The sequence below is a fragment of the Cyrtonyx montezumae genome, unplaced genomic scaffold, assembly GCF_038088225.1.
Source record: "Cyrtonyx montezumae isolate F1298 unplaced genomic scaffold, pur_monq_1.0 scaffold_18, whole genome shotgun sequence".
NCBI lineage: Eukaryota > Metazoa > Chordata > Aves > Galliformes > Odontophoridae > Cyrtonyx > Cyrtonyx montezumae.
In genome coordinates, this window is record NW_027071914.1 from 7,083,219 (window position 1) to 7,103,980 (window position 20,762).

The 20,762-nt window shown below is 34.8% G+C and overlaps 1 protein-coding gene across 2 annotated transcripts in view; it reads left to right on the plus strand.

Annotated features, from left to right (window-relative positions):
• Positions 1-15,132, plus strand: part of GABRB2 (gamma-aminobutyric acid type A receptor subunit beta2) — a 126,207-nt gene extending 111,075 nt beyond the window's left edge. The window contains exons 7-10 of one of the 2 annotated variants that reach the window (XM_065734509.1): positions 168-320; positions 1,267-1,511; positions 9,740-9,790; positions 13,305-15,132. In XM_065734509.1, the coding sequence (XP_065590581.1) occupies positions 168-320; positions 1,267-1,511; positions 9,740-9,790; positions 13,305-13,652 (797 nt within the window). In that variant the 3' untranslated portion in view covers positions 13,653-15,132. The remainder of the gene's footprint in view (positions 1-167; positions 321-1,266; positions 1,512-9,739; positions 9,791-13,304) is intronic. The other variant, XM_065734510.1, reaches the window with a different exon arrangement.
• The last annotated feature ends 5,630 nt before the right edge of the window (positions 15,133-20,762 follow it).

A 20,762-nucleotide genomic window follows, 5' to 3' on the forward strand; every position in this document is an offset into this window, starting at 1 on the left:
TAAAAGATTAATCTCAATTCATGCTAGAAACTCTACAGCTGATTATTCAGGGTCTTTCAACTCTCTGTGTAGTCTTTGTTGCAGGAAGCAATAAAACTGAAATGGCAGGAAAATGTTTTCAGGCTTTTTACAAATAAATTATGGCCCTACCAAATATTCTCTTTTAGGTGCCTACCCAAGGCTGTCTCTCAGCTTTAAACTTAAGAGAAACATTGGTTACTTCATTCTGCAGACCTACATGCCTTCTATTCTGATCACTATTCTGTCCTGGGTTTCCTTCTGGATTAATTATGATGCTTCAGCTGCAAGAGTTGCTTTAGGTAGGCATTTTTACATCTCTCATAGTGTGCATTAGCAGAATTCTTTTCTTGCTTCTGGCATGGTGGACAGTGCATGGTTTGAAAAATAAATCTGTTAGATCTGGCTTGTAAGCTTTGTATTATTTGAATCAGTGTTTAAGTCATCCCAATTTAAATAGGAATTAAAGTGATTTCATGTCTGAATTAGCTAAGTGTATAATCATTGTAACCAAAATTAGCCTAATTGTTTGTGTTCTCTGTTGTTATTCTACTGCTGCTTCTTCTGTAAAGAGAATGCATTTATTTTGCTATTGCTCATGGCAGTTCAGAGCTCTGCACTATAGAATATAAATTGCTTTTTCTTTTGGATATAAATTAAATAAAGTTTTACTTGGGTTGGATAGGTAATGAATATCTATTGCCAAATTTTGTATAAATCAGATCAATTCTTTCCAATTTTGTTCTGATACAGACAAGTAAATATCTGTAAAGGACAATTGAGAATTTGTCATTTTAACATTATAGAATGCTGTCTGGGTTTTGCTATGCCTTTTTGTGTAGTGTTCTATGGTAAGATTTGTAGTCTACAGACAGCACTGAAAATGCTAGAGGAAAGCAAGATACAGTGACTCATGCCTGGTAATTTGTAACTGAGGCTGTTCCAGTAGGTAATGGTTCAGCTGGTTAAGAGTGTACTTGTACAATCCAACTACTGTTTGTTACTAGAAATTTTCTTTGCTGTACAAAAAAGTTTCTGGCAAAGAAATATGAGCCAAGGTTTTATGTTCATTTTCCTACCAGGAAAATAAATAAATAAATAAATGTAATGAAACACCAGAATCTACAATTCTTTGCAGCACTAGCAGTTGATTATTATGAACTATGATACTAGAAATTTTAAAAATGAATTCAGTCAACAGACTTCTCCCAATTTTTTATTTATTTTTTTTATTTTTATTTTTTTCAGGAATCACAACTGTCCTCACGATGACAACAATTAACACTCATCTTCGAGAGACTCTTCCCAAAATTCCATATGTGAAAGCCATTGACATGTATCTTATGGGATGTTTTGTCTTCGTTTTCATGGCTCTGCTAGAGTATGCTTTGGTCAACTACATCTTCTTTGGCAGAGGACCTCAGCGTCAAAAGAAAGCAGCAGAAAAAGCTGCCAGTGCCAACAACGAGAAGTTGCGAATGGATGTCAATAAGGTAAATTTAAACAGATATATGTTTTAGCATTGCCCCATGATTAAAGTAGACTTGCACTTCTGCCAGACAGAGCTTTTAAGTGTAATTCCTATTAGAAAATGAAGTAGGGTTATTATGATCTTATCGTAGATTTCTGCAGGGCCTCGTACTTAGCTACTTCAGCAATGAATGCTGCCCTCTAGCCTGGAAAACTGAATTGTTTTTTTCTAAAGCATGCACTCAGATAAGCTTTACTGTAAGGTGTTTTCTCAGTTAAATATTTCTAATCTGTTTGTGAAGGAACAGATCCAAAATGATGGCTGTGGTTAACATTCTAGTAAGAGCTGTATGGAACATGGGAAATAAAACTTAAATTTAACCTATTTAATAAATCTTTCAAATGCTCTGGATAAAAAATATTTGCTACAGAAGTGTTTAAAGCTTGAAAAGTTTGCATATTTTCAAAATAAAATGGCCTAGAATTATGTTGACTAAATGAGAAACTGCTCAGAAATAAAGTATCAACTTGCTGTGCACTTAATTCTGAATCTGAAAATGGTCCCCTGGGGAGGGGGAATTGAGGCAGAAAAGACATTTGCCAAGATGCACACTTTTAGAAAACATGTCCATTATGCTTAATGAAAATGAAACACCATAAAGCCCTTGTCATTTTTCACTGTGGCAGTTTTGGATGAGTTTCACACTGTGCCAGATCTGGGTTGAATGCTAAAATGTACTCAGTGTGAAATGTATGAAGTTTTACACACATGCAAAATCAGAAACTTAATTAAAGTTAAATTCTCTCCATATTTTTTTTAGTGGTAAGATTTTGTGTTCTTTGTTCAGCATTACATTCCAAAGGGAAATAAACAAATTTGAATTAAATAATGATGATAATATTTTAAATCAGAAAATGATTATTTGTGAGAGGAAATGTAAGTTTCATACAGCTCTGGTAATGGAATTTCTCATGTTTGTTCAGAATTTCTGCACTGTCATAACATGTCTGTGGACAGACGGTGAAACTACAAAAACCATCTCATACTGATAAAGCAAAACAGCTATAGTTTTTATAGTGTGTATTATTTTATTGTCTTTTAAGATAGAAGGTTATATTTTTGTGTGTGAGATCTCACCTCTTCAGTAATTTTACTTTTCTTTTAATTTGGGATAAATGATTAGATTAATTTTGGTGGTCTGTTATCATAGATAATTCATTCTTAATTTAATATTACAGTGTTCTTAAAGACTGTTTGAAATCCCAAATACACTTTTTCTTTCATTATTATTACATTATATGTCATAAGTAAACATTCATGTTACAAATAATTATTATTTCATTTTTCAAAAGTAATTTTTAACAATTTGTTTCCCTTTAAACAATCAAACCTATGAACTAAGAAAATCCAGTAGCACTGTTTTTCTTGTGATATTCTCTACATACTTATTCATATGATAGATCTATCAGACATAGAATAGAATACCAAAGTCTATTGGCAAATTACTTATCACAAACTAGAACTGGAAGGCACCATCTAGTGTACTAATCCAGTCCAATAAGCAGGGAAAAATACCTTGGATGTCTATAGCAGGAATTCACCAGGTCACAAAGTTAATGGGGAGCATAATAGGAAAAACTTCTTGCTACCTATGTTTTTGAAATTCAGCCTTTAGGTTAATTTCCAGACCATTATGGTTCATAATCTGTGAACCATATCTTTAGTATCTGTATAACACTGATCTGCTCATCAAGTTTGCAATCCTTTAAGTAATGGATAATGAAATGAGAGAGGATAAAGAGGTAGAAATTTGTCCTACTGCACGTGGACTGCTTTAGGGAGGAGGAGAGAAGTTGATAGTTGCTCTTTATTTAACAGCAGTAAAAAAAAAAGATTTATACTCAATGGATCTGAATATTTTCTCCTTGAAAGGGGACCAGATATTAAATAATTATTTTGGTGTACAAGAACCAGAAACATGTCTTAACTGTAGAAATTTGTTCAGATCCAAATTTTCATCAAAACCCAAGTATTCTGGAATAGGTCCAAATGAACACTCCATCTCTAATTATGATGCATTATCAAACGACTAGCTTTATGAAGTATGAGTATTCTTTTGTGGTATTACTAGATTCCTCATTTAAATGGAATCTTCTGAAATTGTGCTTGTGGCTTCAGGGATGATGCGAGAAAAGATTAAACCCACAAATAAATCTCAAAACAGAAGGATGAAAACTTTTATGCAACTCTATTACTATATTCAGCATAGACTTTGTAAAGTCCTCTTCCAAAGCAACAAACACTGCATGAGCATCAGACATCAGAGTGATCATACTGGTTGGTATGATCATACATGTGGTATCAGTTCCTTGATCAGGGCTCTTGTTTTTAAAGAAAGGCTGTGGTTCCAACTCTGGAAAGAACACCTTATGAATCTTTTTCTGGACATTGGAGTCCAAAAATACCCAGGATACCAGGGTGTTAACAAGAAACAGAATGTAGGACTTGGATTGTTTTACTCCGGATAGGTAACCAAACAGGAATAATCGGATAATGATTTGTTACGTCTTGCCTCCAAATTCTATCTTCCTCATTTGCACCTGTGTTATTCATGCTGAGTTTTAATTATATTCATATTTTTCTTCATAGTTAGGTTAGCTATGTTTTGAAAAGTTAAGTGGTTAATGTAAATTAATATTTCTTATATAAAATTTGTTATATTTATTCAAAGTAATTCAATTTGCCACTTCGCAGAAGAGTTCTGCATAATCTAAATACATCATTGAATGCTGCTTAGCAATGATTACATTGCAGTAGTAATTCAAACCTTAAGGTTTCCAACCTAGCTTGAAGCAAATTGATGCTACGAGAGTGTACAGGCTATATACCTGAAATACATGGTGAAAAAAATCACATAAATAAAATTCTACCTCTAACACTGCAATCATGCTGTTGTCATTGTGAGTATTAATACTCACAAAATTCCTTCTGGAAAAGAAGGAAAGTATGCCAGTGCATTATGCAACTCTTCAGATAAATTGTTTGTATAGAAGGGCTGCTCTGAAAGTAATGCTTCCTATGTTATTATGTTGGCCCATTATGTCAGAGACAGGTGTTGGTGGGATGGTAGTACAGACTGAACCTTCCCAGCAGTAATTAGTTACTTTTTGTTGCTGTGCTACAGATAGCAGCATAGGGGCAGTCTGACAAAATTGTATCTGCCATGGAAGTGCGTATGAAGCAAAGATGAGTCATTGAATTCCTGTATATGGAAAAATGGCACCTATTGGCATTCACTGACACTTGTTGAATGTTTATGGAGATCAAACAGTGGATGTGAGCACAATTAGGTGGTGGGTGGTGCATTTCAGCAGTGACAGTAGTGATGTGAAAGCCAAGTTCTCAGCAGCTGTGCACAGAAAAACACAAAATGAAGAGCATCTTGATCAGCTCGTTGACATGAATTGGCAGATGACAGCCAAAGAGCTGTATACAGAGTTCAATATTAATACACTGGAAGTGATGGTGACGATGCTGAAATACCTCCAAGTTTACACCAGATGGGTCTCATGACCACTCACAAAGGAACAGAAAGAACACCGTATGCAAATTTGCACCAATATGAGACTGAAGATGACAATTTCCTGGATCACCAATCAATCTCCTGGTATATGTGAGTAAGAAGATAATGCAGTAGAAGATTTTTTTTTAAGAGGTATCTTAGAACACGTATGTGTACTGACTCACTGAACTTAACAGGATGTTAAAATGTTATAGCAACTTGAAGCCCCTAAAATTTCAGTTTAAAATCTCATATCCTCACTTCTGTGCATCGCAGGAGCTAGTGCTGTCACTGTCCAGATTTCAGTGAAAGTGTTCTTTCTCCTACAGAAAGTTTTCCATTTATTTAAAGCACACATAAAACTGCATGAGAGCTGAATCTTGAGTCAGGCAGGTAGGATATTCCTTACAGCTTATTGAAAGGCATGTTGTAAAACTAGGAATAAACTATAGAAATTCAGATATTCACCTCGATTTACATTCTAGCATTATCAAGGTATAACTGCAAATGGAACAACCAGCAACACACAAGATGCTCAGCCAGCCTTTCCGTGTGTGCTTGAAACTGGAGGGTGTGACAGGAGTGAAATTTGAGGTAGCCCCAGTTTTAGCCTGCAGTACTTTGCAGAAGCAGTCAGAAGGTGAAACATTTCAATGAAACGTAGTGATATTCAACGTGACATCTGAATAAAGGTCAAGTCGACTGCATGAGGGTTGGTTTCTGCAGCCAATCTCCTCTGAATGCCATGTTTAATTAACATAAGAATGGTGCGTGTGCATTCCATTTGTTGAAAGCAGGTTATCCCCTTTACTTTTATAGTACAACTATAGATCTGTTATCGAAAAGTGATCCTGAATTAAATTCACTTTTGATTAGGAAAAAAAGTCTGTTATCCATTTTAATATTTATTCGGATTGCAGGTAAATAATAACTTCATTAAAAAGCCAAATGGTAAGATGATGCTTGATGAAGTCAAAGAAAGGTATATAGGTGCAGACTAGAATAGGTGTCTGGCTGCTTAATCTTGGGGAAAAAAAAAATATGTATCAGTTCTGAACAGTTTGACAGAGTTTAATTGCATGGCCGTGGGTCAACTGATTTCATTAAGAAAAAAAAGAGAAAAAAATAGTAACTCTTTATGATGAGTATTATGTGCTAGGAGATATTACCTAGTTGTGCTCATGAATTTTGAGATCACTGAATTGTCTCATGCAGGAGTGGCAAGTGGTAAAAAATTTTACCGTAATGAGGAAGGTGGATGTTTGTCAGCCCCTGCTACCTTTCTTTTATCAATATCGACTAAGATGATCATCTGTTTAGTTTCTTTCTGCAAATAAAAAGATTTCATTAGACTACTCTAGGGGAAATAAATTTCAAACTGTAAAAGTCATACCAGAAATATTTATAAACAGAATGATAGTACACTGAACTGATAAGACATTTCAGTTCCCTCTTGTGTAATTTCTGCACATCTATACTCTATTTGTTAATTATGAAGATTTATCTTTTGTTGTGATTTTTTAAGCTGTAAGATCATTAAGACTGAAATAATTTAATTCTTTCAACAATAGTAAATAAAGAAATAAATCCCATGTTAGAACATTTAGAACATTTTTTCATGCAGTATTTCAGAAATATTTTTTCCTCAAGACATTTATCTGCACTACTGAGTAGAGTTTTTTGTTGTTTTGTAGAAGTGTTTCATTTTTAAGATACAATCAGAATCGAGAAGTTGATTTGAATTATGGTTTGGCAGTCACAGGGAGGGAAAAATTGAAATCTGTACCTGAAGTTTCCCAAAGGGATGGCAATTACCTTTAAATATTATCAATATGAACTTGTATGTGTAACATCAAGACTTTGTCATGTATTCCTTCCACTAAAGTTTGCATTAGGATGAATTGCCTTGGCCAAAACTGGGATGGAGGAAGTTTCTTCTCTGAGGAATCACACTGCACTCCTGGTTTATCTTTCTTGTTTTTACTAAGATGCTTTAGTCAAAAATGAGTAGGTGAATAAATAGTAATCATAGTACTAAGGGAGTTTTTATATCAGCTTTGAGTTCAGGATAGCAGCAGGCTGTTTTCCCATTTCTCCCTATCTTCCTCTTGCTTTTGCCTATTTGACTTGCTGGATTTTGGTTCAGAATGTTTCAATCCATGCAGCAGTTTGCACAAGTTCTATTTCACCATTTTGATTAAAAAACAAAGTCCCTGGTAATTCTTTCATTGTATTTGAGCACCTATTCTGGAGTGTCTCAAGTGTAGAATCTTGAATGGATGGGCACCAAAAGGAAGCATATGTTTTCAACAGTTTCTCTAGAGTTCTACAGTACATACAACTAATGTTGTTTGTACTGTAGAACTCTAGAGAAACTGTTTCTAATGATAATGATCAAGAAATTACGTATGTTAGGGAGTAACACTAGATGCTTAGAAACTGAATTTTAAGTAATTCTCTAATGACTTGTAGTTCTGTGTCCAGATTTCACATGTTCACCAAGGTTTTTTTTGTTTGTTTGATGTGTTTTTTTTCCCCTAAACTTTCACTGACCTGATTTCTTGCTTAAATTTTTAGGCATTAAGTTAAAAGTTTGAGAGCCAAAAGAAATTTGCAGTTGAATATGCAGAGTTTCTCCACATTTTTTTTTTTTTTGTCTGAAACCAAGAACTGTAACTTGAAATTATGTCAGCCAATTTTACAGTCCTCTAACTGCATACTTCACAATTTGACGTATAGGTGTATAAGATAAATTGAGTAAATGCATGCTAATGTGGTTTCATAAATAACCACCTCAGTCCTGAAAATAGTTTTAAGTCTTGTACAGACAGTGGAAATGCAGTGTTTGTTACATTCTTAACAGCATTGTTTCACATACACATGTTTTGAATTATTAGGCATTTCTGTTTTATTAGTTCAGACAGCCTCATCTCAGTGAATTTTCTATACAGTTGTAAGCAGGTGCTACTTGAAAATTATCTGTTCTTTTTTCTTCCAGAGTAAAAACTAGCAACAGCTTATTCAAGACTACCTATCTACCTGTGATTCTATGATACTTACTCTCTTGTTTAGTCAATGCAATTCCCAGAGAATAGTGGCTTCTAATCAGTAAGGCAATTACTGATTAGACTTACTGATGATGTTGAAGATCCTTATTATATATAATGTGCATTTTGTACTTCCACTTAATACTGTCAGAGCTATTCAGGCTAGTCAGGAGTGGGATGCTAGTTTTCAAAGAAAAGCTCTGCTTCAAAGAGGTGGGAAACAATCCTATGTATAATACTAAGATTTTATCTCTACCAAATTAAATTATATATCTAGGCATGTAATGTTTTCGTGACTGTAAGGCTTTCATTGATAAAGGGATATTTATTTGCATTTTCATTTCTTAACAGTATTGGTTCACAGGACCTATAAATACTGAACCTTTATCTCCAGAGTTAATTTCTGTAATGGATTAGCTACTTATGTTCTCCTTTAATAGTTTAACTTATAATTTTCTATTGATTAATGGCAGCTTTACTTAACTAATGGAAATTTCTTTGGAATTTATAATAGTTTTGTTTTTCAAGGTTTTTCAAGTTGGAAATTTTAGTCCTGCTGTCTGATGAACAGAATATGAGAAAGAAAACGAGTAAATTTTATATATATTTTCTATTTATCAATACACATTTATCTCTTACTGCTAGACTCTTTGGCATATCAGTGAAACTTTCTCACCCAGGTGCTGGTTTACTATATATTAATGCTCTCAGAAATGTGGTCATACTTGGAGGATTCCTAATGTGCATATGTCTTTCTGCATGTATGATTGTGAGTTGCAATATCTTTGTATGTTATAGTTGCTATCTTTGTATGTTATAGTTGCTAATATATTAGCATAAGAGGAATTCCTCAAGATAGCCATCATTTTGGAATTTCTAAATAGCAGGAAGAATATATAATGGTAACATTACTACATTTCCCCCTGTATTCCCTTTGAGGCCATTAAAAAGGTCATGGCCACTTCCAGGGTTCTGGAATCAACTTTTCCACTGGTTGACCTGAACCTCTAAGTGAATATCATTTATATCATATAATTTTTCATCCACCTTTGATTTTTTTTCCCTTTTTAATACAAAAATACATCCTTTTGCATGGTTGCTTAGCTTTGGTCATTTCTTCTCCACTTCTGTGTTAACCTTTTTTTGTTTTATTTCCATGGCCCTTGCTTCTGCTTTTTCCTCATCTTTGCATCTCCCCTCTCTTCCTTGCCTTTGGGAATTTGTCCTTTAAGTTTGAACTCTCCTGTTCACCATAAAGAGTTTAGTTCTATGGTTGAACAATCTTTCAGCACCAGGAGATCTTTCTAACCTTATTCCACCTCCTTTTGAAATCACTTTTTGCACTTACTTTCCCCCAGAATAATTTTAACAATTATTTTCATGTCATCATATCTTCCTTGGTCACAGTGACCAGTTGGAAAAAATACATTTACATCACAAAGTTATGTTACCTTGAGTAGCAGGGCAAGGCAGTAATAGCACCTCTGAAGCCAGAATGTACTTATGATAATTGTTGGCTTAGAGGTCCCTGTATCTTTTAATTAGTTGTCCTATTAATACCCTAGAGTGCTTTAATTTTAAATGAAAGATAATAGCTGCCATATCTCTAAGGAAACTGGTCTTGATTTTATTAACTTACAGGACAGAAGAATAATTGGCACATATCATTGTCCAGAAATGTATTCAACAAAGGTATCTTTCATTGTTTTCTAATGTTTTTATCCTCAGAGACTTAAGATTCAGGTCCTTACCACTTAATGGTCATTAAAGATCCCATGGCACTTTTTTTTATAGAGTGGTCATCTCAACACCAAGCATCTGGCCAAATAACAATTTTTGTAACTGTTCTGCTTACCTAACATTCCCCACCACCACTCACCCACCCCATAGTTTCGATTGGCTATAGCATTCTCCATTTCCTCAACTAAAATATAGTGTATGGTTCTGCACTGTCAGTCCCAACATTTTACTGCAGAGGTGATTGCACTTCACTGGGAAGTGAAGTGGTTCTTCTTTTTCTAATGCTTGTAAAGCGCTTTGGGATCCTTTAGAGTGGGCAGTGCTGTGTACAATTAATGTAAACCATTACCATTCTATCTCAAGCTTCTGTTAGTCGCAAAAGCATGTTTTATTTAGAGTTGGGCGAACCTGCTGGGTGAAAACAGCACTTCCAGCTCTCTAATCTGACAAGGAACCTGTGGTCAGAGATTGAAAATTTAGATTAATTTATTTTTGTTATATTTTGTTGTTTCTTTTATTTTCGCACTCAATTGTAATTCTGAATTGGAACTAGGAGTTCTTCTCATTGGGAATTCAAAATACCATTAAAAATGCAGTTCTTGTAGCTCTCAATCTACTGTTTCAGGTTCAGGAAGGTCAGATTAGTGCTAGAGAAGCAGCTGACGTTTGTGGTGTTTACGTGGCTATTCTAACACTTGATGGTTCGCCCATCCCTAATTTTTGCTGTATTTTGAATTATTTCTTATAAAAATTCTTGAAATGTTGAGAAACGCTTTGTTCCAACTCTTATATCAATGTGACATGTGCAGAAGACACTTTGCCCTAGAAGATAGTCTTAAAATATTGCTGAATGATCTTTCTGCCCAGCATCACTAGTATCACTAACTGCTGCCAAAATTGCTAGATAGCTGCAGCAATTTGCTATGTTAGGACCGTATATTCAGTAAATCTCTTACTTCAGTGATTTTAATGTGAAATCCAATGTCAAACGAATCAAACCAAAAAGTCAACTTGAAGGAATGATACAACCTGTACGCTAAAACATATTTATATCAAATATATCTGTATCTGTCGGACTAAAATGAATTTTGTTGTGTTATGTAGGAGTACAAGTGCATAAAGAGCGCTCAAATTTCTAATATATGGATCAAAAGGATAAAATGTTTAGAGTAGATTCAGCCCATGAATATTAAAGTTATGAGCAAATTTGATGCCAAAGCCTTTCCAAAGATAGTATCTCAAAGCACATAACACTGTATATCACCCATGCTCTAGGCTTTGAGTTAAAAATATTGCACTAGATGTTATGTCAAATTTCCCCTTGTGTCATTTGGACTAAAACTTCTTTTCTCTTGATAAGAGCATGTGACACTGTGTACAGTGTAGTATCCAAATGGCTTTGCACCCCTCTTGTAAGACAATTTAACTACTTTCTTTTAAATATTCTTAAATTCAGGATAATGGAAGCCTTATTTTTCTGAGATCATATGACAAAAATGACAGCCAATTTTGACTTACCACAGAAATTTCTTCAGCATTTTCTGAATAACAGCACTGATTCCAAAAATAAGTAAATAAAAATCACAAGCTCTCTTGAGAAGTTTTATACATCTATTTGATAACTTTTCCATTTGCTTCCTTTTATTTGTATTACAATGACATAACGGATTTTTTTCCTTAATCCTATTCAGTGTAGATGAAAATTGACCTGATGGCCTTCCTGGCTAGAATATTTCCTTCCCATGTTCAGTATCATACTGTGAAGTCCTTAGAGGAGTTTTGTCTTGGATTTCAGCCCAGCTTTTCTATTTTTACAGTGTTCCTCAAAAAAAAAAAAAAAAAAAAAAAAACCCACAAAAAACAACAACAACAACAACAACTTTATTTCTCTAGCAAGCTTGCAAATTCAAAGATTTCATTTGGTAATGTTGGCTGTTTCACACTGAATCACTAAATCTAAAACTAAAATAGAAAGAAACTTAGAGGTGTGCAAACTCACAGATTGAGGAGAAAATGGGGGGGAAATCTGGCATCTCAATGATGGCAATTCTTAATGCATCACTTGAACAGATGTAATCACTCAAATGACAGTGTTTCAGTCGGTCTGAAATATTTTTGCGTGTACTTGTGTTCCCAATCCATAATAGTGTGCAGTGGATCCTCTTTGGAAGTTAATATTTTCAACTCATTGTGCCATGTGAAATATTACAGAGGAGATTAATGCCATGTTATTGTTTAGAAATCCATGAAAGTCACAATTTGTGCACTTTTAGAAATTGTAGTATACATTTAAGATGTGATTAATGTAGATGAATGATTCTTAAAGGAGCTCTGGGACAGTTCCATTTCTTATTAGATGCTGAATGTATGTGCACTGACATCATTCAAGTCTGTGTATTTATTTAGCTGCTAATTGGCCATTATTGACTTTTAGAATATTTTGTTACTCACTATAATTCTATGATTCTAACACATTTCAAAATATATACATAGAGGAGAAGCTGAGGAGAATTAGAATTTCCTAGATAACTTATATGTATTTATTTTCTCTAAACCGATTACTTTGAAGTTCTCCAATCATACTTCAGATCTAATTCCAGACCAACTAGGAGTAAATAGAATTTACTTAATCTTTGAAGTCCACTTAATTTTCTAAGTTTTATTTACAAATATGCATTATTTTTTTCTCTCTGAACTTCTTTAAAAACATACAGTAATTAAAACTACCCATTGAAACAGCTGTTCATTGTACATTTGATGTGATTACAGTCTGAACTCTGTATGTGTATATTTTCCTTGCTCAAAATTGTAGGCTTCCACTATTCCAGTGTTTGGGTCTCTAGAGCATGCACACCACACTTCTGTAGCACATTAGTGCTGGGGAATAGGGATTCCACACACGTATGATTATACTATGGCAGCATCTTTCCCAAGCAGCCAGCTGTCCTGTTTGGAATATGGGGACTGACTGTTCTCCTATGCATTGCTCAGGGGTTCTGTATATTGAGGCAGAGAGACTTTGTGAGTACATAAAGCTTTTGTCAGAGCAAGAAGCTTTTACTTGAAAGAAACAGAGCAAACCAAAGAAAAAAGCAGGCCCTTTTCCATTTGATTTTCTTCCAAAATCCCTGAAAAGCACAATAGTAGCTCCAGATACCATAACCAATAGCAGAATTCCACATTCAGGAGCTGATCATATACACCATTTCTGAGTATTGCTTCTACTCACTAAACACTGTATCTAGGGAGACACCGTCTATTCTGTTATGTATTTTCAGCCTTATTGCTCCTTGAGTTTATAGATAAACAACAATAGTTAGGCACAGCTATGCATAAAGCCTTTCAGACAGGCTGGCATCCAAAGAATCAGTATTTTTGGATCTAGCTCTTGTCAGCATGGCTTCAGTTTGTAACTGACTGGGCTTCTTTTCTTACCTTATTAAATCTGCTGTCTTGTTTCTTACAGATGGACCCGCATGAAAACATTTTGTTGAGCACTCTTGAAATTAAAAATGAGATGGCTGCCTCTGAGGCTGTGATGGGGCTTGGGGACCCTAGGAGCACGATGCTGGCCTATGACACTTCAAGCATCCAGTACCGGAAAGCTGGCTTACCCAGACACAGCTTTGGTCGCAATGCCCTGGAGCGGCATGTGGCACAGAAGAAAAGTAGGCTACGGAGACGTGCATCTCAACTGAAAATTACCATCCCTGACTTGACTGATGTAAATGCCATAGATAGATGGTCGCGCATATTCTTCCCTGTTGTTTTTTCCTTCTTCAATATTGTCTATTGGCTTTACTATGTGAACTAAGAAACAAAGCCACACAGGAAGCAAGAACTGGATTTCTCTTCAAATCAGTTGTACAGCCAAAAGTGGGACTTAGAAAAATTCTATTCAGGACAAAAAGTTATTTTAAAACACCTTAGTTGCTGGCCCACTCTATGGTCTGTTTTTATAACATTTTGGTTGTTTCTGCTAAATCATAAATATGTAAATTTGCAGTATGGACATATCCCCTTTATGAAAATATTAAGTGTATTTCAAATGTGATGGCAAATTAGATTCTGACAATCATCTCTGTCTCACTGTCTCTCACAGCTTCTTTTTTTTAACGCTCATGTGAGTGTAGTGATACAAATTAGAGAGGCATTTGAGAAACGAATTTTAGTTTCAACAGCAGTGTGTACCACTCATTCCCTGAGGAACTATGTCCAAGACACTCATGTACACATATTAGTGTGCACTAAGATATTATCATGCTTATGAAACACACACTTTACCATTTAAAGGTGTAAACTTGAAAACAAATAGTGCCTATCATCTTTCCAAGATGATGATGGTCAGAGGTTTCCCAACCGCATTCAGGTATTTCCTGCTATTTATTGAAAGAGCTAAACCTTTGACTGATAATAATTGGGTTGGGTGTTTGCACAGATACTGAAGCAAAAAGCACTAGTTTTGTTTGGGTTTTTAAGAAATAGCATATGCTCACAGTCCCAGTGACTGTAGCAGTGATCAGTAGAGGAATGTAGCAGTGGTTTAAAGAGAAGTTAAATGATCGAGTCCCGAGTGGGTAGATGTGCTGTTGTTTTGTGTGGGGGAAGGGGAATTGTTTGTCCAATGTGCCAAAAGTTGGTTGACCAATTAGTAGTTGAAGGAAACCAATGGTGCTCTGCCATTCTACTGAAAGGTAGAGAACAATTAAAAATAAAGGACCAGGGAAAGTGAAGGCTACATATTTGTAAAAGAACATATATATATACACATACTGTGCAAATGAATGTTGTCAGTCATAGTACGTACCTTAGCCTGAAATATTCATGTAGATTTGTGTGATTTCTTTACAATTTGTAATCTTTCTGGTGTTATGCTTACCACTGTCATAATGCTTAACACGTAACATCCAGATTGACTGAAGGTATCGTACCTCTTTTAACAGAAAATAACTCAGCATTCATATTTCAGTACAAAAATACTGATGAGTATTTTCTCAGTCTGGATTAGGCAATACCATTTCACTTTTTGTTTTGTTTCACTTAATAGACTGTTTTAAAAAGGAAAGATTTGGTAGCTATCACCTTAATAATTTGTTTACACTATAGCATGGTTTGGGTTGGAAGAGACCTTGAAGACCATCTAGTTCTACCCCCCTGCTGTGGGCAGGGCTGTGACCCACTAAATCAGGTTGCCCAGGGACCCATCTAACCTCGCTCTGAACATCTTCAGGGCTGGGGCATCCACAACTTCTCCTGGCAGCCCATTTCAGTGCCTCACCACCCTCTTGGAAGACTCTCTTAGGGTGTTTTCATTGGAAAATATACCTTTTTTTTTTTTTTTAATTCCATAGAGCTTTAATTTTATAGGAAAAGTAGATTTTGCCATTTAGTGCACTGTGGAAAAAATTTCTGTAACGACAAAAGAAAACTTTTCAGGAACTGCATAAAAAATATGAATTTCTGATGGATTCTACAAAATTAAATTCCCAATATTGTTTGACTGAAAATATTTATCAAAGCAAAAGCCACATGCTATTGTATCTGTGCTACCTCTAACATGTTCAAATTGCTGAAATGAGCTCAAATTTCAGTATCTTCCAAATATCAAAGGAAATTTTTTCATGTATAGATATTTTTCCCCCATATAATTTTGTCAGTGCTTTAAATTAGTATATAGGAGTACTTTTGATATAATACTTATTTGAAATTTTTGTCCTTACTTTAAATGAGTAATTTTCCAACATGTTACTGAGCTTTTCTTCTCTCTTTAACAAATAGGAGGAAAACAGTTGTGGGAAATATAGGAGGCCTTTTGACTTTGCTTTGAGCATAAAACATGTATTCATTTTTCAAATGAGAGATAACTAATTGAGCCTGAAAAGGGATTTGCTGGACATAGACATCACCTGTTGTTATCAAGGGAGTTGTGTATGCTCATGTCCAGTTATGGGCTGTGATATGTAGTCAAACTTTCATCCCATGACAAACTTTCCAAGACAAGTTGTTACTTTTTATTTCAAATGCTTTCTGGCTGCATTTCATGCACAATGCAATAAGATTTGCAGATGAGTGTGGAATTTCAAGTATGAATCGTGTTGCAATTTTTCCCAATTCAAAGAAAATTACAAAAGTGCCACATCAAAATACAGAATTTCTCTTCAAAGTCTGTTCTTCAATAATGGTACCCATTATCATAAATAAAAGTCGTCTTATAGTATTATACTGTAAAAGTTTTTCTTTCATTTCACAAATTCCTTTCCATTCTTTGTGTAGGGTTGGGTTTGTTTTGCTCTTATATTTGTTTGTTTCACAGAAGTATAGTGTGAACACAGGGAGCTCACAGCTTATTTATATTCCTCAAATATGAAACTTTACAAAGCGTATGTTGTTGGTCAGTATTTACTGTATGAAGTAATTATGAAAGCCACAGAGGCTGAAACCTTAAACTGCACATTAGTTTATCTGAAGTTATAGTATAAGCCATAATACTCTCTGATGTCACTATTCAGAGTGTGAAAGAAAATGTTTGGTTTTTGCTCAGGTGTCACTAGGAAAGATGTATTACCTGGAAGGAAGGAGATCTTTTGCTTTTCAATAACCTTCTGACTTTTAATGTGATATATATAATTAGTGACAGGGAAGGTTTCTTCCAGAAATTGAGTGGTTTTCATTTTGTACTAAGGCTAAACACTGTGATACAAAAAGATGCGGGTAAGAAAGTATGGTGAGGCCCTCTCAAGGGAAGAGTAGAACTCAAGAGCCCGTGGTGAGCACTTAGTCTTTTTTCTGAGATACTTGAGTGAAAGTGAGAAATTATGCCAACATACATGAGGTGTGAGTAATAATGTGCGTGCTACCCTCCAGGTAAACTAGAATAAATTTACTTTTACTTTAGAACTAACAGAAAATATTCTAGATCCTACTAATTCTGTTGATTGTTGCTAGTTTCAGTAAGCAAAATATAAAATTTAATTTTAGATGTATCCTGTAATATAGTTACACGTTTTATTGTTCTAGACATGATAGCCAGCAATTAAGGTGTTTTTCATCTTATTGAAATGCATTGGCAAATTATGACTATAACATGGCACAGTTTTAATGAAATATTTGAGATCAATCTGTAAATATCTACTGTATATGACTGCTAGTAAGTATGATACACATTTTCAGAACTTAAAATCCATGCAACATATTTCCGTGTTTGCATAAGGAATGTTATGTTTCTATCCTATTGCAATTTATGATTGGGAAGAAAGACTCAAGCAATGCCATTGCGAACATTACTCATTCCCAGGGGAAGAAAACAGATAACAGTATGTCACAGAGTTTGCCACTGAGTTTTTCATAGAGTTTTTACATTCTAATACTAGGGATATAAAATCTGTAAGGTACAAAAGCACAATGCATAGAGAAAATGAGTGGTGGTTTTGCACCTGGGGAACAAATCCTTCCTATTTCAGAAAAAATATGCATTAAAATTAAGGTTTGATTATTTTTCATTACAATTGCTAGTCTGTGTTACAATTCTATAATTAACACAGACCTGGACAAGTGAACAAATGTTAAACATTATCGAACTATATGTGCAAATGGACACGTGTCTGTATGGACATATGTGTCTATATATACTCGTGGTGAGTATATATATACACAAAACACATTCATATGTTGGTGTGTTAAAGGAATAAGCTAATAATACTTTTGTTTCTACCATCAACCAGTGTATGATTATATTTTTGAGAAAAAAAATGATTAATGTATTTAAAAAAAACCAACTTACTATACAGGGTAACTGGGCATTTCTATATCAGCAGATCAATGCATATAATTCATACGAAACATTGCACCATTTGACATGATGGTAGTACTGTACCTTCCAGCATCTGAAATTAGTCTAGTCCTCACATTGCTTGCCTATTTCTTCTCTCTCTTTTTATAACAGCATCGTCCACAAGTAAGTCTTCAAAAATGACAGTTCTAAGGGAACAGAGGCAAGAAGAGAAAATTATTAACTATTTCTAGAAAACAATCTAGAGAAGGATGGCCAGGGTACAATACTATATCAGTAGTGACCATAACATTTTGCTATGTGTACATAGAACATACAGTGTGAGCAACCATAACTTAAGCTGAGCGTGTGTAAATATAATCAGATTTCTTAAACATTTTTAACTTCTAATTTGTACTTTATGGTAAGGCAAAAAGCTAATTCTATGGTTTAGGTTAATGTGTCCTAAAATGTAAATAATTAAATAAGCTGTAAATGAGCAGTCAATAGATACAGTAATTGTTTAGTGACTTTTTTTTACTAAGTACAATAATTGCAGTGCTCTAGCAGAGTAATTTAAACACCCTTTTGCATAAACAGATTTGGATACCAGATATGGAAAAAAAAACAGAAAGTACTGAAGTGCAAAATAACCATTTCAGCTGTATTACTGCTAACACAATCGGCTCAGCATAAACAAATAAGGACTGATTTTCACATGCAGTGAGGTACCTTTATGTTGCTCCCGTGAGTGGCGATGTGAGGGAATCCAGGGTAGGTGAGAATTCAGTTGTTGATGATCTCATTACAGGAAGTCTGCATACTGCATCTCTTTCTGCAATCTGTATCTTTTATGGTATCTAACAGTAGAATTTTTCTTTAGAAAAAAAAATATATATTTGATTGTCATTAGATAGCATAGTCCCCCAAAGCCAAAGAATCCTCACTCCAGAAATTGTTTAAAAGGGAATTCTAATAAGTCACTGCTTAACACCAAAGGTAAAGCTTAATATAATGCACTAGGAACTTTGTCTAAATTTTTAAGAAGCAAGTGGAATGTTGATCAAAAATACTGCCCTATTCTACTTTGTAAAAATAGTTATAATTTAAATATCCGTTAATAATAAATTGAAATAGATCATCTCTACAGAATATGCAACACAAACATTTCATAAGTATAAAATTATTTTCTTTGTAAGTGCTTTGACAAAAAAAAAAAAAACTTAAGTGATGAAAAATCTCACCTATACTTTCATACTAAGGGTTGTATTTTTTTAGTGTTTTTTCAGACATAGGGTCATCTATTCCAATTTGATAATATTTTGTATGTTTTCACTGTTAACAGTCATTGATAAATATTCACCAGGCTGTATTGTTCATGGTCTGTCCTGTTACTTTCATTGAAGACAAAAAGAGCATCCAAAACATGATTAATTCTAACAAGCTGACTATGATTTGACTTCTATCACATTTTTATTTGCATGGGTGTTTAAATGGTTCTGTTAGTACTGTCTTTGCACAGTTCTGATTTATCTTTTTTACTTAGTACTATTTACTTCATAATGTAGTAATCATCAGCCTTACTAATGACCTTGTAGCCTTTCTTATATGCACATAATGCACATTTTCCAATGGCTAGAAAATGCAAAATACTAGTGGATATCATCGCATCAGATCTTCATGTCTTTCTCAAAAGGACTGCTAACCTCTGGGATACACGAGGTAGTAAAATGATGATTGTAAATGAGTAGCACATAAGAGATATTTTCTTGAATTTAAAATTATTGCAGCCAGTTTCAGCATGTAAATATATAATAATGTTGGCTAGTGTGTAATTCTTGAACTAAAAAAATATAAATAAAGAAAACCTAAAAGATGTATACGTAGTTGTGTTATGTTGGGCAGGCTGTTTTCTCAAAGCAGGAGATGACTTAAGGGTCACAGCTCCCATCTGAAGTGAGTACCTATGAAATTTTGGGTTGGAAAGGGACTTAAGGAAGCTGGGTATTGACTCATTAGAAATGCAGGTTTAATATGTGATGGGGGAACCCATAGCGCAGTGTAGATTTGCCTGTGCAGCAATTGGGAAGCTGGTCATCTCAGGAACATCAGCAATATACAGTGAGATGCTGACCACTAGTCAACAAGAAAATGCTGGGGAAGGGACCACTGAAAATCTTCCCTCAGAAGTTTGGTTACTCCTTTGAGTCAAGACTTCTGAATCTATTGCTGATTACTTGCTGGTATCCTGGTCACAGAAATATAGCAGTATTTGTTTGTGGTGGGATGGTATTTCCTTTTAGAGAAAAAGGTCTAACAAGTCTTATGCCTGTCTATGTGGTCTTAGTATAAGGAAAACTCATATTTTGTTCCTTCCTCTTTCTCCTTAATATCTAGCAGGGGAAAGTCTGAATGTCCAAACTATTGATTCCTTTAAGACACTGGAAATAGCACGTTTTCCTATTGGAATTGTTCTATTGCATAAAGAAAGTCTCAAAATTATCAAACCATGACAGAGTGCTGTCAAGCATGCCAATGAGGGGCAATCATAAAGCTGTTTTACATCTGCTGCCTCTTTTGTACAATAATTTATTAGCATTAGTGGAGACCAGAATATGGGTCTCTACTTGCAAGACACAATGTCCACTAATGCTACTGTTTTGTTGCTTCTTCTGGCAGGTCTTGACCATTAAATAGAATTCAAAATTAATGTGTATATTTGCTCTGCTGTGGGAATAATTCGTGCCTACTAGTTTTTCTCATTATACATCAGCCTGGCCAGAAGCTCTAGTAAAAGGGATTTCATATTTGTGTTTCAAACCCTAAATTTTGCTACGTGGGTGAGATGGCAGGGTATTATTGGTAGCCTTATGTGTACACACCTGCAGGTCCTGCCACAACTTGATTCTCCTTCATCTGGCCCAACCAAGGGAAGCAGATGGAGAACTAGAAAAGATAAGAAAAGGCTGCCAAAGGCTAAAACTGCCAAATCGTCATCGTAGTCTGAAAACACAGGCAGTAGTAGGTAATTCCTTCTGAAGTTATCCATCTGGTTACCTCTATTCCCAGTCTCACAACAGCACTGTTTTAATAACTGATGTGTTCTGTCGCACTTTTTTTTTTTTCTGGGAAAAAAAAAGAGACAAAACAAAACAC